At 42.5% G+C, this 24,037-nt stretch overlaps 1 protein-coding gene across 1 annotated transcript in view; it reads left to right on the top strand.

Moving 5' to 3' along the window:
* Window positions 1-24,037, top strand: part of LOC124594905 (probable DNA double-strand break repair Rad50 ATPase) — a 189,625-nt gene that overhangs the window by 80,998 nt on the left and 84,590 nt on the right. Inside the window, exon 5 of the mRNA XM_047133383.1 lies at window positions 18,561-18,677. Coding sequence (XP_046989339.1) covers window positions 18,561-18,677 — 117 coding nt within the window. The remainder of the gene's footprint in view (window positions 1-18,560; window positions 18,678-24,037) is intronic.

Genomic DNA, 24,037 nt, shown 5'->3' with positions numbered 1-24,037 from the left:
GGATGGCAAATGTACCTGTAACATGATAGATCTCTGATTCAGTGCACCAGACAAGTATCCTAGTATCTGGTTATCACATATCTTAAATGGCTTAATGGCCATGGTGGACCCATTAACTGGCATGTCAGATCACAAGGCCTAACCCCAACAGACTTCTTTTTAGTTGCGGGTTACAGCTGGATGTGTACAACACACGTTGATACTCGTGAATATATTACTCCTTGCAACACCATTTTGTTGCCTGCATTGAATCCCACTGGGATTATGTCTGATATACAACATAACACACCGTCCAGCATGTTGCCAATGTTGCCAACGCATTGAGATGGGTGGTGGCATTCAGTGATTGATAGTCATCTGTCCCACAATTGTTCTGTCCACCACGGTGCCTACACAGTAATTCAGTAAGTAATATTATTCACACTTGTCTCCATAATCTTTAATGGATTTGTGTAGGCTTCAACACGCTCCAGTTTGTGATGTTCACCTGCTTTATCTCCTCTGTGTTGACATACTGCATTGTTATACTGTCTGAAAAATGGTGGGGGGGGAGTTCAACACTGATTACTGTAAATGATACAGTAAGTGATGATGACAGTTGCGCAGTTGCATTTCACAGGTCTTTACTTTCGCTGTTCATAACTCGCCCAGTTTACTCAGTTATACGGCCAGTTCACTATTGGTACATGATAAGCCTTATTAATAGATTGCAAGCAAACATCAGCATAACAGTACTGCTACAATAGTTTGCTACTGATCATCTATGAGCAGTAAATACCTAACCACACAGTTCACAGTTCTTGCAGAATAATCAGGTACATGTGACACTATTTCTCAAATAAATTGGACAGATACTGTCATTGTTTTAACACACAGTGTATTTGTGTTACACTAATTCCACTACATTATTAATACTTTAACTAATACAGACTTCCTGTCTGAAAATTGGCCATGGACTGACTGTCTTGGGACCAAAATTTGGCCCCTTACATATCCCCACAATAATAGGCACTGAAACTATACATTGTTCAATATTTAACATCCAGTAATTACAAGTAAAACACAACTAATTCAATTAACTAAATATATCAAAAAATTCCTCCTTTATAATAGTTTCTTCTACCACAAAGGCTAGTCCAATTTAATTGTTTAACCAATGAGATTAACAGACATAGTTATATAAACAATACTTTTGACAAACTTGGTAATTATTTTGGAATTAATCAAGGGCTAGATCTGCTAACATGTTTTTGAATAGAGCCAAATGAATACTTAAAGAGTACTAGTAGTACATCTTCCAAATGTTTATAACTACTACAAAATTTTAATTAGTACAACCGATAGATACACAAAAACCAGAATCGAAAATTTACGTTCCTAGCTTTTGGAACAAATGTTCCTTCATCAGGGTGGAGAGAGGGGAAAGAAAGGGAAGAAGGGAAAGTGGATTCAGTTACTCACAACCCAGGTTATGAAGCAACAGGGAAAGGAAAACAGGGAGGGTAGCAAGGATGGAGGCATGGTTGTCAGAGGGAAGCCAAAGATATTCTACTGTAAGTACTGTGCCAGCTTCAAACCAAAGAGGATGCATACAGAAGTAAAGAGGTATATAGTATAAAGGTAAACACAACTATGTAGGATGAAAAGACGTCTGAATGGCTAAAGAGGAAAGGGAAAGAGGGAAAGACTGAAGAGTAAATGGGAGTGAGGTTGTTTAATGTAGGTTCAGTCCAGGGGGATGGTGGGATGAAAGGATGTGTTGGAGTGCAAATTCCCATCTCCACAGTTCTGAGGGATTGGTGTTGGGTGAGAGAAGCCAAATGGCACATAAGGTGTAGCAGGTTCCTAGGTCCCTAGAATTATGCTGGAGGGCATGCTTCGCTACTGGGCGTTGGTCATTTCCTAGGGCGACAGTTCGTCTGTGTCCGTTCATGCGCTCAGCCAGTTTAGTTGTTGTCATACCAATGTAAAAGGCTGTGCAGTGCAGGCATGTCAGCTGATAAATGACATGTGTAGTTTCACACATGGCCTTGCCTTGAATTGTGTATGTATTACATGTAGCAGGGCTGGGGTAGGTGGTTGTGGGGGGATGCATGAGGCAGGTTTGGCAAGGGGGTCAGTTACAGGGGTAGGAACCGCTGGGTAGAGAAGGTAGTCTGGGAATATTGTAGGGTTTAACAAGGATGTTACGGAGGTTGGGGGGGGGGGGGGGGGGGAGGTGACGAAAGGCAACTTTGGGTGGTGTGGGGAGAATTTTGTCAGGGGATGATCTCATTTCAGGGGTTGACTTGAGAAAGTCATATCCCTGGCAGAGTAATTTGTTGATGTATTCGGGGCCAGGATAATATTGAATGACAAGGGAGTTGCTTCTGTGTGGTCTGGGGGTAGGAACATGGTTGTTGGATGGGGGGGAATGTATTGGTCAGGATCTGTTTGTGGACAAGGTCTGCAGGATAGTTTCGGGAGAGGAAAGCACTGGCCAGGTTATTGGTGTAATTGTTGAGGGATTCATCACTGGAGCAGATACGTTTGCCACGAATACCTAGGCTGTAGGGAAGGGAGTGTTTGATGTGGAATGGATGGCAGCTATCAAAGTGAAGGTACTGTAATTTGTTTGTGGGTTTGATATGGACAGAGGTGTAATTGTGAGCTTCAACAAGATGAAGGTCAACATCCAGGAAGGTGACCTGGGTTTCGGAGAAGGACCAGGTGAAATTCAGATTCCAAAAGGAGTTGAGGTTATGGAGAAAATTAAGGAGTGTTTCTTCACCATGACTCCAGACCACAAAGATATCATCTATAAATCTATACCAGGCCAGGGGAAGCAGCAGCTGTTGGGTCTTCAGGAAAGCCTCCTCCATGTGGCCCATGAAGAGGTTGGCATAGGACGCAGACATCCTGGATCCCATGGCCGTTCCCTGATTTTTTGTAGGTCTGGCCTTCAAAAGTGAAGTAATTATGGGCGAGGATGAAGTTGGTATGTGTGATAAGGAATGAGGTTTTTGGAAGATCTTCGGGTGGGTGTTGGGAGAGGTAGTGCTCAAGGGCAGAGACACCATGGGTATGTGGGATGTTTGTGTAAAGGGATGTAGCATCTATGGTGACAAGAAAGGTTTCAGGTGGGAGACGAGTGGGAATGGATTTGAGGCATTCTAGGAAGTGGTTTGTGTCTTTGATGTAGGATGGGAGTCTGCGGGTGATAGGTTGGAGGTGTTGGTCTACCAGAGCTGAGATACATTCTGTTGGGGCTTTGAAGCCTGGTACAATGGGGCGGCCAGGATGGGTCTCTTTGTGGATTTTGGGTAATAGGTAGAAGGTAGGGGTACGTGGCTCAGGTCAAGTGAGTAAGTCTATGGAAGCTGTTGTGAGGCCTTGTGAGGGACCTTGAATTTTTGGGATTTTCTGCAGCTCAGTCTGGATGGAGGGAATGGGATCCTGGGTAACAGCTTTGTAGGTTGAGGTGTCGAAGAGTTGACGCAGTCCTTCTGCCACATACTCCACACAGTCAAGTACCACATTTGTGGAGCCTTTATCTGCCTGGAGGATGACAATAGAGCAGCCTGTTTTCAGCTCCTTAATGGCATGGGATTCAGCTGTGGTGATGAAGGAACATTTCTTCCAAAAGCTAGGAACGTAAATTTTCGGTTCTGCTTTTTTGTGTATCTATCAGCTGTACTGAGCTGAGGTAAGTATTGGCAAGCCCCTCTATGTTTTTGTTAGTATTTGGTTCACATTTTTATATGAGATTTTCCATTAATCATTTAGATCACCTATATGGTCTACATCCTTCATTGTTTTGTCTCTTTTGTTAGCTATCACATCTGTCATCTAAACACTTTCCCTTCTTCAGTGTTTTATATATACACAAATAAATATTTTCGTCACCAAGTGTGCTAGTTTCATTTTCCTCCTATTATCTTGTTCCGTTTATAGTCCACTTCTCTTTTTTTATTTATTGATTTATTTATTTAACAATGCATAGTTTTAACGTTCGTTATTCACTTTTTTCCACCCAATAATCACTGCCAACAATCTCTCCCACACCTACCAGTATCATCCATTTCCGTCGATTTCGTGTTGCTGGCGATATTTTTGTGCCATTGGCTATCTTTCTCTGCCACAGGAAAATTTTTTTGGGACATTTCAGCACCACCCACGAACTTTTTTGCGGCACGAGCGATCTTTTTTGCGGTACACGCGATCTTTTTTTCGCCACTCGCTATCTCTGTTTTTGAGCAACGTGTGTTCATTTCCCCTGATCTGGACATACCTGCTTGGTATGGTCAACTTTTTATGTATTTTTCTTATTTAGTGGTCTTCCTTTGGTATTGGACATTACCAAAGACATTTCTTTCTTTCTCGTCCTTCCCTCCGTGTTTTATTCCTTCTTATGATTACTATTTCAAATTTAGTTATTTCACTTCCCCACCCACCAGTTACCCACTATGTACTCTAATCCTATACCACATTACTTACATTCATTCCGGAAACATGCATTCACCGTAGCCAAATTGCAATCCCACATACTTTTCTTCCAGTCCTGCTTAACCTTTGGAATTACCCCTAAAGGACTTACCTTAAAAGTTCCCATCTCTGGGTGCAATCCCTCCTTCCACCAGTCTCTCCTGGACTTCCAGAACCTTCAATCCTTAGCCCTTACCCAACTTGTCCTGAATCTCTACACTACTTCGTGTAACCACCACTCCTAACAGTTCCTATCTCTCTTCAAATTCCTCTACCTCTCAATTTCTGCTTCGAGAACACACTCAGGAATATCATCCTAGAAGCCAGCTGTAAACTTAAGTTCTATCCCACACAACACTTGAAAAAACTATACACAGTGCTAGTGCAACACATAAGAAGTGGGGTCCCTATCCCTAACCCTCACAGACACCAACCACAAAAGGACCTTCAACAAACCCCCCTCATAGCCAACAAACCTAGCCTAGACACCCTACTCAATCTCCCAATCCCAGCTCATACCCCACACAGACCAAATCTCAACTATAGCCACAGTCAAATTCCACATATACCCAGTCCCAGTTCAGTTCTAAACCTCTCATCCAGATCCCTCTCTCCTCCATAGTCATCTGTTCTATCAAAAGACTTAACCTTTAGCCCCACACCTAAATTCAACCACCCTGCCCTGGTTAGAGATCTCCAATCATTCACCTGGAACCTCAACTGGAAATATCACTTCACCACCCAAACACAGCCCCCAAATACTACACCCAGTGTCGAACCTTGTCTAGAACACTTCCATCCACCTTCTCAAAGGGATCCACCTCCCTCCCCCAAAACCATCCCTTGCAGACATTGCAAGAATTCCTCACAACCAGTCCCAGTCCATCTTGAAGAAGATCCCGACAACCCCTACCATCAACCTAGTTGAATGCCTTGCCATTAAGGAGCTGAAAACAGACCACTCTATTGTCATCCTACTGGAGGATAAGGGCTCCACAACTGTGGTACTTGACCATGTGGAGTATGTGGCAGAAGGACTGCATCAACTCTCCGACACCTGAACCTACAAAGCTGTTACCCAGGATCCCATTCCCTTCAACCAGTCTGACCAGCAGATAATCCTAAAAATCCAAGGACCCTCACAAGGCCTCACAGTGGCTTCTATAGAACTACTCACTGCACCTGAGCCACATACCGTACCTTCTACCTATTACCCAAGATCCACAAAGACAACCATCCTGGCCGTCACATTGTGGCAGGCTTCAAAGCCCCAACAGATCGTATCTCAGCTCTGGTAGACCAGCACCTACAACCTATCACCCGCAGACTCCCATCCTACATCAAAGACACAAACCACTTCCTAGAACTCCTCAAATCCATTCCCACTCCTCTCCCACCTGAAACCTTTCTTGTCACCATAGATACTAAATTTTTTTGTACAAACATCCAACATACCCATGGTCTCTCGGCCCTTGAACACTACCTCTCCCAATGCCCACCCAAAGATCTTCCAAAAACCATGTTCCTGATCACACTTACCACCTTCATCCTCACCAATAATTACTTCCCTTTGAAGGCCAGACCTACGAAAAAATCAGGGGAACGGCCATGGGAACCAGGATGGCTCCATCCTATGCCAACCTCTTCATGGACCGCATGGAAAAGGCTTTCCTGAAGATGCAACAGCTGCTTCCCCTGGCCTGGTATAGGTTTATAGATGACATCTTTGTGGTCTGGACTCATGGTGAAGAAACACTCCTTAATTTCCTCCATAACCTCAACTCCTTGTCGAGTCTGAAATTCACCTGGTCCTTCTCCAAAACCCAAGCCACCTTCCTGGATGTTGACCTTCATCTTGTTGAAGTTCACATCCACACCTGTGTCCATATCAAACCCACAACCAAACAACAGTACCTTCACTTTGATAGCTGCCATCCATTCCACATCAAACGCTCCCTTCCCTACAGCCTAGGTATTCATGGCAAACATATCTGCTCCTGTGACGAATCCCTCAACAATTACACCAATACAGCAGTTGGATCTGCGGTCAAAGGAAGTCCTCCTTCAACTTTTTAATGAAATTTGGAAGACAGGCGACTTTCCTAGCTCGTGGAAAGAATCGATTTTAATTCCGCTTTTAAAACCAGGGAAGGATCGGACCGAACCCAGTAGCTACCGTAGCATTAGTCTCACGAGCTGCGTCGGAAAGACATTTGAGCGTATGGTCAATAGGTGCCTGGTGTGGGGTTCTCGAATCTAGATCCTTACTTACCCGCTGCCAGTGTGGATTCAGGAGGTATCATTCCACCCTAGATAACCTGATCCTACTCAAAACAGCGATACAAGCTGCTTTCCTACGTAAGCAACACCTTATCGGGGTTTTCTTCGACCTGGAGAAGGCATACGATACTACCTGGAGGCATACCATTTTGCGGCAGCTTTATGAGTGGGGTTTCCGTGGGCGTTTACCCACACTCATCTGATCCTTTCTGTCGGACAGGTATTTTAAGTATAAGGTTGGGAATGTCCTGTCTGACCGTTTTAAGCAGGAGAACGGTGTCCGGAAGTGTCCTCAGTGTGACAGCTTTCGCAATTGCCATCAATAGTATTGCGTCCACAGTACGACGGCCCGTGCAGTGCTCCTTGTTGTGGACGATTTCTCCATTTTCTGTGTGTCTTCCTCCGTCACAGCTGCTACACGCCAATTACAGCTGACACTCGTGTGATTGGAGGAATGGTCTAAGACCACGGGCTTTAAATTCTCTTTGGAGAAGACCATTTGTGTAGATTTTAACCATTCCCGTTCTCTTTTTAATCTCCCTGTTTTAAAACTAGGAGGACACTGTTCTCCCCTTTATGGAGAAAGTGAAATATCTCGGGCTTATTTTTGATGAGAAGCTCACATGGTTGCCACACTTAAAGGATCTAAAGGTCCGCTGTTTCAAGGCTTTAAATGTCCTTAAATGCGTCAGTCATAGATCCTGGGGGCCTGACAGGGCACGTCAGCTCCAACTTTATAAGGCCTTTGTCTCCGTCGACGCTGGAATACGGATGTCAAGCTTATCTCTCTGCAAGACCTTCCTACCTCAAAATGTTGGATGTGATTCACCATGAGGGTATTAGGCTTTCAACGGGGGCTTATCGCACGAGTCCGGTTGCTAGTCTGTGTGTCGAGGCGGGAGAGCCTCCGCTGTCCATTCGGCGTCTTCTCCTCGTGGTACGGCACGCGTACAGGACCAAGTCCACTCCTCTTTCATTGGCGTCCGACACTTTTTCCCAGCCGGCACTGGCACGTCTCTTCCGCCACCGTCCGGCGGCAACAAAGCCGTTTGGCATCCGTGCAAAGGAGAGTCTCGAGTCGGTACACCTGGAGGGCATTAAGGTCCTCTCACCAGGAATGGAGTAGGGGATCTCCCTGGCGACTACAAAGGCCAAGATACTTCTTGATCTGGCTGCTTACAGGAAGTATTGTACCCCGGACCACCTTTTAAAATTAAACTTACTGAGATTTTAGAACGCCATTCCGATTTTACTACTGTTTACACGGATGGTTCTAAACAGGGGATTTTATGGGCTGCTCTGCTGTGTTTCCCGATACTGTCCCTCGGATAGGGCTCCAGAGCAGTTCTCAGTTTACTATGCAGAACTGTTTGCCATTCTGCAAGCATTAGAGCATATGCGCCGACATCGTGGCACGAAATTCATCATCTGCTCCGATTCCCAAAGTGCTCTACACGCTCTTGAACAGATGTACCCAGCAGATCGGATGGTGCAAGAGGTGCAGGACGCACTCTGCCCTTGCAACAGCAGGGTAAGGATGTGATTTTCTCGTGGGTTCCAGGGCACATAGGGATTCCTGGAATGAACTTGCAGATGCGCGTGCCAAGGAGGTTTGCTCCATCACCTCCTGCTCGCTGTTCCATCCCCCTGCAGGCCATTACGTCTTTCGTGACTCGGAAGGTCATGCGTTGGTGGGAGGCTCAGTGGCTGGACGTGAGGGATAATAAGTTGCGAGCGGTGAAGGATTCTGTCCGACCGTGGCTCACCTCCTTCCGACAACGCCGCGCTGAGGAAGTAGCCCTTACACGGCTTAGAATAGGACATTGTCCTTTGACACATGTTATCTGTTACGTCATGAGGAGCCACCAACGTGTCAGACATGTGGGAGACAGTTGTTGATATGGCATATTTTAACTGAGTGTGTTTTATATGCGGGTTTGAGGGAAGATTTCCGTTTCCCACCAGACCTACCCTCTCTTTTAACTAATAATGAGGTGAGTGTCGCTAGAGTTTTACGTTTTTGTGTGATGTCTGGCCTTCTTCCCAAAATATTGGGATTGAAGTCTTAATGTGCTGTCCAGTGGTTTGGTCACCCTTATTTTTAAGTGGTCACTCAGCCACCGTACTTCCTTTTCCCTGTTTGTACTGCTCTTTTATTTTTAGTTTTATCTCCTGTTTTGATGTGCTGTGTCCAATCTTGCAATTTGAACAATACCACTTCTCTCACGATTCGGCTCTGAATTGAACTTTTGGGAACGGGCGCTGATAACCTCGCTGTTGTGCGCCCTAAAACACTAATCATCATCATTACACCAATAACCTGACCAGTGCTTTCCTCTCCCGCAATTATCCTGCACTCCTTGTGCACAAACAGATCTCCCAAACAATACATTCCTCCACGTCCAATAACAATTCTCCTACCCCCAGGCCACACAGGAGCATCCCCTTGTCACCTAATATTAACCTGGCCTTGAATACATCAACAAATTACTCCACCAGGATATGACTTTCTCAAGTCAAGCCCTGAAATGAGATCATCCCTTGACAATATTCTCCCACACCACCGAGAGTTCCTTCTCATTGCCCCCCCCCCCCCCCCCCTCGCCACAACCTCCGTAACACCCTTGGCAAACCCTACAATATCCCAGTCCACCTTCTCTACCCAGTGGTTCTTACCCCTGTAATTGACCCTGCTGCAAAACCTGCCCCATCCATCCCTACACAACCACCTACTCCAGCCCGCTACTCGTAAATCATACACAGGGCCACATGTGAAACAACACATGTCATTTATTAGCTGACGTACCTGCACTGCACTGCCTTTGACATTGGTATGATGACAACTAAACTGGCTGAGCGCATGAATGGGCACAGACGAACTGTCGGCCTTGGAGATGTCCAATACCCAGTTGCAGATCATGCCCTCAGGCATAATTTGAGGACCTAGGAACCTTCTACACCTTATGTGCCATTTGGCTACTCCCACCCAACACCAGTCCCTCAGAACTGTGGAGATGGGAACTTGCACTCCAACACATCCTAACATCCCGCCATCCCCCTGGACTGAACCTACATTAACCAACCTCACTCCCATTTACTCTTCAGTTTTCTCCTCTTTCCTTTCCTCTTTAGCCATTTATGTATTTTTTCATTATACATAGTTGTGTTTATCTTTATACTATATACCTCTTTACTTCTGTATGCATCCTCTTTGGTTGATTCTGGCACAGTACTTCCAGTAGAATATCTTTGGCTTCCCTCTGACACCCATGCCTCCATCTTTGCTACCCTCCCTGTTTACCTTTCCTCTGTTGCTTCATAACCTGGGTCGTGAGTAACTGAATCCTCTCTCCCTTCTTCCCCTTTCTTCCCCTCTCTCCTCCTTGATTAAGGAACAAAGTTTTGAAAGCTAGGATAAGTAAATTTTCTGTTCCGTTTTGTGTATCTATCTGCTGTACTGAGCTGAGGTAAATACTGACCAGCCCCTCTACCTCTTTGTTAGTATTTAATAATCACGGTATCTCAGATTTTTACCAGATACCACTGTGTTCCATTGTTTTTAATTGCCTTTTCTTCCATCCTCTTGTGATACCATCACTTATCAATAACACAACCCCCCCCCCCCCCCCTTACTTTAGGGGGAAAAAAGGACAGGTATACACTCGCACACACACACACATATCCATCCGCACATACACAGACGCAAGCAGACATTTGTAAAGGCTTGTGTCTGTGTATGTGCCGATGGATGTGTGTGTGTGTGTGTGTGCGAGTGTATACCTGTCCTTTTTTTCCCCTAAGGTAAGTCTTTCCACTCCCGGGATTGGAATGACTCCTTACCCTCTGCCTTAAAACCCACATCCTTTTGTCTTTCCCTCTCCTTCCCTCTTTCCTGATGAAGCAACCATTTGTTGCGAAAGCTTGAATTTTGTGTGTATGTTTGGGTGCCTATGGACCTGCCAGCACTTTCGTTTGGTAAGTAACATCATCTTTGTTTTTATATATATATATATATATATATATATATATATATATATATATATATAAGCTGAATTTTGTGTGTATGTTTGTGTTTGTTGGTGTGTCAATCGACCTGCCAGCACTTTCGTTTGGCAAGCCACATCATCTTTGTTTTTAGACATATTTTTCCCATGTGGAATGTTTCACAATTTTCTTCCCTATACTGATGTATCTTACTGTACTGCATGAAGTCACATGAAAGTCATAGAGAGAATATTTCTGATTCATTTATATACTACAGATAGGATAGGAAAAGAGTTTGACTGCCTCAGGAAACATGAAATGTGAGACAGACAGCTGGGTAAGCATTATCACCACACAGTGAATTCAACACAGAATGTTGAACCCCCTATTTGCTATTTGCACAAGAAATTTTTCCCAAATATTGCATCAATGTAGAGATTTTTAGTCACCGTGAAACTGCACTCCAACAGCTGTCCTGGCAATTTCGCAGTTCATAATACCTCTCATTTCACACTCTTTAATAGTTCACTAGTGGCACCAATAATTTTTATTCCAGAAACGTGCATCACTACTATACTCTCGGTGTTCTTAATACATTCAAAAACTGCCTGTGAAATGGCGCTCAAATCACTACTATGGTCCAGTAAACACTTAACATGTATACACTGTACACTTGCTGTTATTACAGAGTGGCACACTTCCTTTTTACTTACCATGTGATCTTATTCATATGACAAATCCTCATTAATACTTTCCCTGGAAATACTATCATCCTGCTTACCAAAACAACTATCAGACACGGTCAAATGTCAGATAGCATGGTCCTCTTCCTCCTTACCATTCTCATTAAGCCCTAACTCTTCATTAGGCCTATTACTATCCTCCTCCGTTCTTTCTTTACTTAATACATTGCCATTGTTATCAATGATAAATTCAAATACTTTGTCCTCATCACTACTGGCTTTGTCATTGCTATCATCATTACAACTACTGTCAGAATCAAACCCATTGTCACTTTCTCTATGCTTTAGATTTTGTACCTCTTCCATCTTTTTCTTCATTTGAGCCAATTTTGAAATTACATTTTTATTTACTTTTACCATTTTTTCCTCTACTACTACTGCACACTTGGTTTCTACCTCCATTTGTAAATCATTTTTAATCTGATCGTTTTGGTTCTCAAGTTTAACCCTTTTTGTATATATATTACACATAATTTGCCTTAACGTCACTTCCAATTTTCCATAATCACTATCAACCTCCAAATCAGCCTCAACTGAGTCATTCTGTTCATTGAAAAACTTAACCTCTAGAGCTTTGTTATCAATCACATCAGTCCCCTGCTGTCTATTCTCCCCCACCACACTGTCTTGTTCATTAAGGCCACTCATTATGTATCACTTAATATAAAATCGCTTTTGCTATGAATTACCTCATTTTTATTCATTCATCCGCTGCTGCTAGAGTTGTCATCTTGATTTGTCCACTGCAAGGCTGCAGCAATTTGTAATTTTCTCAGTGATGTGTACTGTTTATCCCGATCAGCTGTGTCCATCTGTATGCTGATTGGCTGCTCCTGTACTCAGTGGCTGCTCCATAGAACCCACTTGCTGAATGGCTGCTGTCATACTGTGGGTATGAAAGCCATGTGCTGATTGGCTGTTGCACCTACCTGTTTAAAGGCAGCTATATCAACTCTGACATTTTGAAAATAATTGATTTTCACACTCTAATAATATTGTCTGTTCACTGTCTTTGACAAAACTCCGATGCCACATGTACCATATGCGCACTTTGTTAAAATCACTGTAGTGTAAACCATTCTTGAATTCACTGTTCAGTGTTAGTGGGTCCTTGTTTATTGTGTACAGATAAATAATCATCACCTGAAAGGGCCCCAATAGCGACGTTCACCTACTTTATTTCTTCGTTGATAGTCCTCAGTGTTGACGTACTGGAATGTTATACTGCCAGAAAAATGGGGGGGGGGGGGGGGGGGGGGGGGTTGGATGTTCAACACTGACTACTGTAAATGATGTAGTTGACAGTTGCATAGTTGTGTTTCACAGTTCTTTACTTTCGGTGTTCACAACCCCCACATATTACGTAGTTATATGGCAAGTTCACTATTGGTAAGTGATTGTTGTTGTTGTGGTCTTCAGTCCTGAGACTGGTTTGATGCAGCTCTCCATGCTACTCTATCCTGTGCAAGCTCCTTCATCTCCCAGTACCTACTGCAACCTACATCCTTCTGAATCTGCTTCGTGTATTCATCTCTTGGTCTCCCTCTACGATTTTTACCCTCCACGGTGCCCTCCAATGCTAAATTTGTGATCCCTTGATGCCTCAAAACATGTCCTACCAACCGATCCCTTCTTCTAGTCAAGTTGTGCCACAAACTTCTCTTCTCCCCAATTCTATTCAATACCTCCTCATTAGTTACGTGATCTGCCCACCTTACCTTCAGCATTCTTCTGTAGCACCACATTTCGAAACCTTCTATTCTCTTCTTGTCTAAACTATTTATCATCCATGTTTCACTTCCATACATGGCTACACTCCATACAAATACTTTCAGAAACGACTTCCTGACGCTTAAATCTATACTCGATGTTAACAAATTTCTCTTCTTCAGAAACGCTTTCCTTCCCATTGCCAGTTTACATTTTATATCCTCTCTACTTCGACCATCAACAGTTATTTTGCTCCCTAAATAGCAAAACTCCTTTACTACTTTAAGTGTCTCATTTCCTAATCTAATTCCCTCAGCATCACCTGATTTAATTTGACTACATTCCATTATCCTTGTTTTGCTTTTGTTGATGTTCATCTTATATCCTCCTTTCAAGACACTGTCCATTCCGTTCAACTGCTCTTCCAAGTCCTTTGCTGTCTCTGACAGAATTACAATGTCATCGGCAAACCTCAAAGTTTTTACTTCTTCTCCATGAATTTTAATACCTACTCCGAATTTTTCTTTTGTTTCCTTTACTGCTTGCTCAATATACAGATTGAATAACATCGGGGAGAGGCTACAACCCTGTCTCACTCCCTTCCCAACCACTGCTTCCCTTTCATGCCCCTCCACTCTTACAACTGTCATCTGGTTTCTGTACAAATTGTAAATAGTCTTTCGCTCCCTGTATTTTACCCCTGCCACCTTCAGAATTTGAAAGAGAGTATTCCAGTCAACATTGTCAAAAGCTTTCTCTAAGTCTACAAATGCTAGAAACATAGGTTTGCCTTTTCTTAATCTTTCTTCTAAGATAAGTCTTAAGGTTAGTATTGCCTCACGTGTTCCAACATTTCTACGGAATCGAAACTGATCTTCCCCGAGGTCCGCTTCCACCAGTTTTTCCATTCGTCTGTAAAGAATTCGCGTTAGTATTTTGCAGCTGTGACTTATTAAACTGATAGTTTGGTAATTTTCATCTCTGTCAACACCTGCTTTCTTTGGGATTGGAATTATTATATTCTTCTTGAAGTCTGAGGGTATTTCGCCTGTCTCATACATCTTCCTCACCAGATGGTAGAGTTTTGTCATGAATGGCTCTCCCAAGGCCATCAGTAGTTCTAATGGAATGTTGTCTACTCCCGGGGCCTTGTTTCGACTCAGGTCTTTCAGTGCTCTGTCAAACTCTTCACGCAGTATCTTATCTCCCATTTCGTCTTCATCTACATCCTCTTCCATTTCCATAATATTGTCCTCAAGTACATTGCCCTTGTATAAACCCTCTATATACTCCTTCCACCTTTCTGCCTTCCCTTCTTTGCTTAGAACTGGGTTGCCATCTGAGCTCTCGATATTCATACAAGTGGTTCTCTTCTCTCCAAAAGTCTCTTTAATTTTCCTGTAGGCAGTATCTATCTTACCCCTAGTGAGACAAGCCTCTACATCCTTACATTAGTCCTCTAGCCTTCCCTGCTTAGCCATTTTGCACTTCCTGTCGATATCATTTTTGAGACGTTTGTATTCCTTTTTGCCTGCCTCATTTACTGCATTTTTATATTCTCTCCTTTCATCAATTAAATTCAATATTTCTTCTGTTACCCAAGGATTTCTATTAGCCCTCGTCTTTTTACCTACTTGATCGTCTGCTGCCTTCACTACTTCATCCCTCAGAGCTGCCCATTCTTCTTCTACTGTATTTCTTTCCCCCATTCCTGTCAATTGTTCCATTATGCTCTCCCTGAAACTCTCTACAACCTCTGGTTCTTTCAGTTTATCCAGGTCCCATCGCCTTAAATTCCCACCTTTTTGCAGTTTCTTCAGTTTCAATCTGCAGTTCATAACCAATAGATTGTGGTCAGAATCCACATCTGCCCCTGGAAATGTCTTACAGTTTAAAACCTGGTTCCTAAATCTCTGTCTTACCAATATATAATCTATCTGATACCTTTTAGTATCTCCAGGATTCTTCCAGGTATACAACCTTCTTTTATGATTCTTGAACCAAGTGTTAGCTATGATTAAGTTACGCTCTGTGCAAAATTCTACAAGGCGGCTTCCTCTTTCATTTCTTCCCCCCAATCCATATTCACCTACTATGTTTCCTTCTCTCCCTTTTCCTACTGACGAATTCCAGTCACTCATGACTATTAAATTTTCGTCTCCCTTCACTACCTGAATAATTTCTTTTATCTCATCATACATTTCATCTATTTCTTCATCATCTGCAGAACTAGTTGGCATATAAACTTGTACTACTGTAGTAGGCATGGGCTTTGTGTCTATCTTGGCCACAATAATGCGTTCACTATGCTGTTTGTAGTAGCTAACCCGCACTCCTATTTTTTTATTCATTATTAAACCTACTCCTGCATTACCCCTATTTGATTTTGTATTTATAACCCTGTAATCACCTGACCAAAAGTCTTGTTCCTCCTGCCACCGAACTTCACTAATTCCCACTATATCTAACTTTAACCAATCCATTTCCCTTTTTAAATTTTCTAACCTACCTGCCCAATTAAGGGATCTGACATTCCATGCTCCGATCCGTAGAACGCCAGTTTTCTTTCTCCTGGTAACGACGTCCTCTTGAGTAGTCCCCGCCCGGAGATCCAAATGGGGGCCTATTTTACCTCCGGAATATTTTACCCAAGAGGACGCCATCATCATTTAACCATACAGTAAAGCTGCATGCCCTCGGGAAAAATTACGACTGTAGTTTCCCCTTGCTTTCAGCCGTTCACAGTACCAGAACAGCAAGGCCGTTTTGGTTATTGTTACAAGGTCAATCATCCAGAATGTTGTCCCTGCAACTACTGAAAAGGCTGCTGCCCCTCTTCAGGAACCACATGTTTGTCTGGCCTCTCAACAGATACCCCTCCGTTGTGGTTGCACCTACGGTACGGCCATCTGTATTGCTGAGGCATGCAAGCCTCCCCACCAACAGCAAGGTCCATGGTTCATGGGGGGTAAGTGATAGGCCTCATTAATAGCTTGCATACAAACATCAGCATACTGCTACAATAGTTTGCTATTGTACATCTATGAGCAATACCCTAACCACACAGTTCACAGTTCTTGTGGAACAATCAGGTATGTGTGACACTATTTCTCAAATAAATTGAACAGACACTGTCATTGTTTTAACTCATGGCCTATTTGTGTTACATTTATTTCACTACATTATTATTACTTTAACTGATACAGACTTCCCATCAGAAAATTGGCCATGGACTGACTGTCTTGGAACCAAAATTTGGCTCCTTATACATTCTCACAATAATAGGAGCTGAAACCGTACATTGTCCAATATTTAATTTACAGTAATTACAAGTAAAACACAACTCATTCAATTAATGGAATATTTGAAAAAATTCCCCCTTTTTAATAGTTTGTTCTACCACATAAGGTAGGCTAAATTATTTGTTTAAATAATGAAATTAACAGATATAGTTATATAAACAATACTTTTGACAGACATGGTAATTATTTTGGAATTAATCAAGGGCTAGCTCTGCTAACATGTTTTTGAATAGAGCCAAATGAATACTTGATGAATACTAGTAGTCCATCGTCCAAATGCTTATAACTATCACAAAATTTATATTTTTTATAAGTCAACAATAGAATTTAAGTCATGAAACAATAACTGATTTTACCCTATAGCAAAAGATTAGAACAAGGAATAGTCAAAATAAATTAGGAAATCGTTTATATGCACAAAAATAAGCACAAAATTAGACCTGATGGTATATTTTTTACAACTGAGGGCCATCCTTTCTCTTTTATAAAAATACAGATCACACTCATGTATGTTAATCATAATTAGTCAAAAATGAAAAAAAAAAAAAAAAAATGTGGTTAAGGAGCAGATGGCAAAACAAGAGAGGAACTAAAGAGAACCCAGTTTGCTTCATCACAAGTTCTGTAATGACTGAAAATTGGAGACGTGTTCATAGGACTTTTTCAGTTTATTTTCACATTTAGAATCACCTTACAAATTATGTGATGTTCCTCCTGAATCACCATGCATATATTTTTTTTCATATGTGCATTTACATTACCATCTGATGAGCTGTGATACCTAACAAGAATTTGTTTTTGTTAGTCAGATTTTTGCTAGTGAAATCTCTATCTTGTTAGTTTTTTTCTAGTGAAATCTCTATCTTGTTCTGAATAATACCTACATTGACACATTTTGATAATTCCACTTCCTCTCTTACAAAACTTACTATCCCAACATTCAACCACTGCTTCAATGTATCCAGTACAAACAAAACTATTAACTTGACATTTTGACACCAATTGTCACTATCACCTCATTAATGTATACAATATTACTTGTACAAGTATTTTTAATTTATAATTTTGGTTACAGTATGACACACCAACAAAGTCAACAGTTTATCTCTACCCGTATTTTGCAAGGAACCATATATTTTATATTCTTCCTTTTTAGTATTAAGTGTAAGGACTGGTCATTGTTGGTTCTCAGTCCCTCAAAAATTGCTGACCTCTTTATGATTATTTTGTCCACCCACACTGATTGCTGTATGCTTTCTGTTGATATTTTGAGCTATTGTACCTCAGTCTATTTTTCTCATTGTTGTCTTACAAAGTGGTTATTTGTGTGAAGCACTGAGAACACCTTTACTCAAATCTTGTACTTATCCATAAGTAGACCAATCAAGTTAGCGGCACAACATCTGCCATTTCAAGCAGAAACAAAAAATTCTTTAATATTATGTTTCAGTTCCTGTACTGCTCAAACTATGTCTTGCATCTGTACACTGTGTCCTTGTAGCTTGCATTTCCTTAATGAATATATTGTTTCTTTGCATTATATTTACTGTTATATGCTGCAGTGTGAAGTTCTTGCTGCGTAGAAAGTCATAATTTATTTTAGATGCCACAGCGATGTCGTTTAGAACACTGCTCTCTCACAATAATTTCTTTCCAGATAGTCAGTAATATGGATACCAACTTTGTTTGAAACTTAGCCACAAAAGTATCCAGCATACTGAGATAAAATCATGTGGTTTTAATCTGTTCATTCTCTGTGGATTATGGAAGAGAATCATGACATCTTTGAAGGTTCTCCTAACTATGTAACATAATGGTGAATTAAGGACTCAGTGTATCTTACACTATTAATAAATTTATATGTAAACATATCCATACAATATAAAATTTGGAAGAATATTCCTATTTACCTGATCATCACGCCAATGCTCTTTTCAACTACATTTTGTAGCTACATAAAAAGATCTGATTTTCATGTATTTTAATTGAAAGCAATTATACATTCATAAGGAACAAAGTTATGTTTAAATTCACATCTATGGCCTTATACTTAATTTTATGACAATTGGGTTTCCAGGAGCTACAATCTCTGAGAGCAGAACTGGATACAGCTAAACAACAAGCAGGTGCAGAGGATCAAAATTTACAGGCTGAAATCCAAAAACTGAAGGAAGAAAATGAAAGACTCAATAATGTAAGTTTTCTCCATTACAAATTTTTGTAGAGAATGAGATATTAAAACTAACATTATCTTATTAGCTCACTAGGAAATGACAGGGCCTTGCCACAATGGTACTACCTGATCATCAAAGTTAAGTGTTGTTTGCTTCTCTAGTGCTTGGATGGGTGCCTGTTCTGGAACTTCCAACCGCTGTTGAAAAGTGAGGTGCACTCAGCCCTTGTGAGGTGAACTGAGGAGCTACTTGACTGAGAAGTACTAGTGATGAAACTTGACAATGGCTGAGAGAGTCATGTGCTTACCACATGCCCCATTATACCCACTTCCAGTAATGACTTTAGTTCAAGATGACATGGTCACAAATGGGATTTGTTTCTATTTTGATTCTGATACTGAGAAATATAATTCCATGTTTTTTGGGTGAATGTTTTAAAGGAATAGAGCTGCTGAGTAACTGTGTAGACTGCTGCAAGACTCAGTGAATAAACAAAAAGCTGCTGGGGTTTTGCATACAGTCAGTAAAGTATGATCCAGTGAGTGGCTCTTTGTTTGTAAATGAAATGTGTTTGCTCTGAACATCTTTTGGAAAGTTAATGTTGCTCATATGTGTACAAACTGGTTCTGTGAAGCATCAAATGTGGGCCTCCAATGTACAGTATGGATTTATGGGTTTTAGTGTTCTAGGACTGCAGAATCCAATGATGCACACTATATGACATGTAATAAATACTATTTTATTACTCAGAAGCACACATATACAGTTAGATACATTATTGGTCTCTCTCCACGTGTGTAAACTTTCACGTGTGGCCACAGACTGCCGCAAAGAACCTTGCTAAAGAAAGATATTACACACGATTTGGTCGATAGTCACCACATTTGCCCCCTCTCCAAAAAATCACTCCTGGCACAAAGAGTATGGAGCACAAAACATAAATATTGGGGCATACATGTAAAAGAAACACCCAGGGGAGAGGGAGAGGGTGTTTAAACCGAAACCATACCTTACTTTACATTACATTAGTAATTGAAGTCTTCAAGCCAGTGAGGGGGGCGGATGGTCCTGCCTGACCAGGTGAATCATCGTACAGCAGTCGAGGGACCCGGGAAGGGGACTGTGGGTTGTGAGGAGCTGGGGTAGCAGACCTAAATGCCTGTTGCAGTACATAGTACTTTTACCATGGATGGGTCAGTACCAGCAGGCAAGGGGACAGACTGGAGAAGGTTAATGTGGGTTAAGTTGTCATTCATAGAAGATACACACATTATCTGGCTGCATCACAAAAAACACTTCAGAGCCACAAATAAAATCTGTGTTGCCATTCACTACCACTCCCGTGTACGGGTTGACAGCATCTCCACACGAGTCGTCAGGGGCAACATCACCTGTTCCAAGGCTGGCCCCTGATACATCACTGAATCCTAACAGGGGAGAGGCAGGGGGCTGCCTGTAGGAGGGGGAGTCATCACACACATCAGTCTGTATGGGAATGTCACACGCACCTGCAGCACTGTCTCACGATTTGGAGTGGGTAACGTCACAAGTGTGGGAACAGCGTTACTCATCCGCAGACAGTTGGTAGATGCCTCATGTGAGGCGGGTGTAGCAGGGAGTCAGGGCTGACTGGGTGGGATATCAGGTAGTTCTCCCAGAGCCCATGCTGGTTTGAGGCAGCAGACAGATACCGTTTGAGTTGTGCCATTAATGAGCACTTCAAACGTATTGTTACGGCCCGATATGACTCTGTGTGGGCCTGAGTATGGAGGTCTGAGTGCCGGTCTGACAGTGTCATCATGCACCATGATGTGAGTGCATTATGCCAAGTCCTTATGCAGAAATATGGGAGGGCAGTCCAGGTGGAGGCACACAAATGTTAGCGATTAACTCCTTAACGTGCCCGACGAATGTCAAGTCGCATGTTTGATCTGGATGGAGTGAAGGCTTGACTACCTCTGCTGGGAGTGTGAGGGGTTCTCCATACAGTACTTATGCAAGGGATGTGCCAAGGTCCTCTTTGTATGTGGCCCAAATGCCTAACATTACCCATGGTAAGGCGTTGGCCCACTCACCTCTGTGGCACATCAGGGAAGTTTTAAGCGTTCGGTGCCAGCATTTGGCAAGCCCATTGCTCTAAGGGTGGTATGCAGTACTCCTAAATCGTTTCACCCCACACAGTCACAAAGCTGTAGGAAGAGGGTTGAGTCAAACTGGCAGCCCTGATCAGTGATGATAGAAACCGGGCAGCCGAGGCACGAGATCCACATTAATAAAAGGGCTCAGGCCACTGCATTGGCTGTGATACTAGTGAGGGGAATTACCGCTACCCAGCGGGTAAAACTGTCAATGGTGGACAGTTTATAACAGAAGGGACCCAAGGGGGTAAGGGCCTGACAATATCGATGTGTATGTGATGGAATCTTCTTTTTGCCACATCGAACTTAGCCATTTGGGGCTGTGCATGATGTCCTACTTTTGCACACGACATTGTTTTATCACGCCGGGCCAAATGAAATGTTCACATACCATACATGTGGTGGTGCGAATACCAGGGTGTGCCAAGTCATGAATACTATTAAAAATGTCCTGGCGGAGAGGTGCATAAACCATTGGACGTATGTGTCCTGTTGAAATGTCACACCAGATGGGTGGTGAAAACCCAGGAAGTGTCTGTAACTCGAGTTTGAGTCCTGTTTTAACATCGGAGCACAATGCAGTGCGTTCAGTATCCTCTGTCTTCAATTTAGGGAGTTCACTGAGGTCCAATTGTGAAGATAAAACCAACACATGAGATAGAAAATTGGTAACGACATTGTCTGCCCCTCTGATGTAACGTATGTCATTCATAAACTGACATATGAGGTCCATATGATGAAAACATCTTGGGGGTGAGTCCTTGCCTAGGTTATGGAAAGCGTATACCAATGGCTCATGGTTGGTAAATACCATGAGATGGCGACCTTTGATATCGTCCTGGAAATATTTGATAGCGGGCCACTGTGTCAGCTGTGATACTAGTAAGAGGAATTACCTCTACCCAGCAGGTAAAACTGTCAATGGCAGACAGAAGAGGCCTGAGGGGGGGTAAGGGCCCAACAGTATCGATGTGTATGTGCTGGAATCTTCTTTTTGGCACATCGAACATACCCATGGGGTGCTGTGCATCACATCCTACTTTTGCATGCTGACAAGCCATACACGCTCATGCCCAACTGCGACACTGTTTTATCACGCTGAGCCAAATGAAACGTTCACATACCAGACATGTGGTGGCGTGAATGCGCAAACAGTTTCCAGTCGAAGGTCGACCATTTATGTTGGGAAGTGGACAGTTTGTGGGAAAAAAATTTGAGTGGCTATACAACAGAACCCACGGATTGATGAAGTACCACCCCCACTGCTGTATCACTCACATCTGTAGTAAGCAAGATGGGAGCATCATGAATGGGATGAGTGTGTGTAACGGCTTTCTGTAAGGCTGACTTTAGGTTATCGAATGCGCAACTCATATCTGGAGTCCACATGACCGCCCGAGTCCCTAGAGTGTTTTTTCCTGCGAGAGCATCCGTCACTGGGGCTTGTATGTCAGTGGCAGGGGGGGATGTGTTTGCAGTAGTAATTTACAGTCAAGGAAGCGGCAGAGGCCCTGAAAATCTTTAGGCAAAGGCACCGTACTAATGGCCTCAACCCATTCGGGTAGGGGGCAGATGCCGTCCGCAGAAACCCCATGGCCCAGAAATGTGACACTAGTGTGGCGGAGTTGTGACTTAGCATCATTCACTGTGACACCATTTGCTTTTAATAGTTGGAACACTGTATTTAAATGGAGTTCATGTTCCTCAAGGGATGAAGAAAAAATTGGCAAGTCGTCCAGGTAGGCATATGCAAAGTCCAGTTTTCTGACCAATGAGTTGATGAACCGTAGCTACATCCGTGCAGCATTTTTAAGGCTGAATGGCATAAACAAATACTTGAACAACAAATGGGGTTATGATAGCGGATTTTTCAACATCCTCCGGTGCCATTGGCAGTTGCTGATATGCATTGTGACAGTTTATTAAAATGAAAATTCATGCCCCGTGCAGTTGGGAAACAAAGTCTTGAATATTTGGGATGGGATAATTATCTAGAATTGTTCTGGTGCTAAGTGCCTGATAATCACCGCAGAGGCAGAAAGTGTCATCTTTCTTGGGCACCAAATGAATGGGTGACAACCAACTACTAGAAGAAGGGAAAATACTCTTATGATCTAAAAGTTCCTGAATAATAGCCTGGGGGAGGTATGCGGGGTGGGCAGAATATTGTATACCTGGTCAGTGATCTTCAGATTGGCTTCTAGTGGGGCTGAAGTCACATGGAGAAGTTGAATTTGAACTTCTGGAGGAAGTTTGAGCAACCAGATGCATCAAAGTGTAACATCTGGCATGTGACGTGTGTCTCTCACAGTGTGGAGATGACGCCAGAGCTGCAACGGGTATGCCTGCTTGTATCTGTGTATGTGCGGATGAATATGTGTTTGTGTGGGAGTGTACACCTGTCCTTTTTTCCCCCTAAGGTAAGTCTTTCCGCTCCCAGGATTGGAATGACTCCTTACCCTCTCCCTTAAAAACCACATCCTTTCGTCTATCCCTCTCCTTCCCTCTTTCCTGACAAAGCAACCGTTGGTTGCAAAAGCTAGAATTTTGTGTGTACGTTTGTGTTTGTTTGTGTGTCTATCGACCAGCCAGCGCTTTCGTTTGGTAAGTCACGTCATCTTTGTATATATATATATATATATATATATATATATATATATATATATATATATATATATATATAATTTTTTTCCCTATACTGAAGTATCTTACTGTACTGTATGAAGTCACATGAAAGTCATAGAGAGAATATTTCTGATTCATTTATATACTACAGATAGGATAGGAGAAGAGTTTGACTGCCTCAGGAAACATGAAATATGAGACAGACAGCTGGGTAAGCATTATCCCTGCCGCCGTTGGATAAGCAGCTGCAGCAGCAAGTCGTATACTCCTAGCTCACTCATTTGTTACATAGTTTAATTCTTAATTTCTTTGCGTGTTTTTGGTACTTGCATTGTTTAATTCATAAATTTCGGGCGTATTATAGTATTTGAGAGTTGTAGCATCACGTTTTAGTACCTGAATAGTGTAAATTCGCGTAGTCGTTTGTCTACTGTTTTTGTTTTGAACGGCCAGTGTCGGTTGGTCGCAGTCAGTGTGCTCCCTGCCGCCGTTGGATAAGCAGCTGCAGCAGCAAGTCGTATACTTCTAGCTCACTCATTTGCTACATAGTTTAATTCTTAATTTCTTTGCGTGTTTTTGGTACTTGCATTGTTTAATTCATAAATTTCGGGCGTATT

Source organism: Schistocerca americana, chromosome 1 (genome assembly GCF_021461395.2).
Source record: "Schistocerca americana isolate TAMUIC-IGC-003095 chromosome 1, iqSchAmer2.1, whole genome shotgun sequence".
Taxonomy (NCBI): Eukaryota; Metazoa; Arthropoda; class Insecta; order Orthoptera; family Acrididae; genus Schistocerca; species Schistocerca americana.
This window is presented reverse-complemented; position numbering and strand designations above follow the sequence as displayed.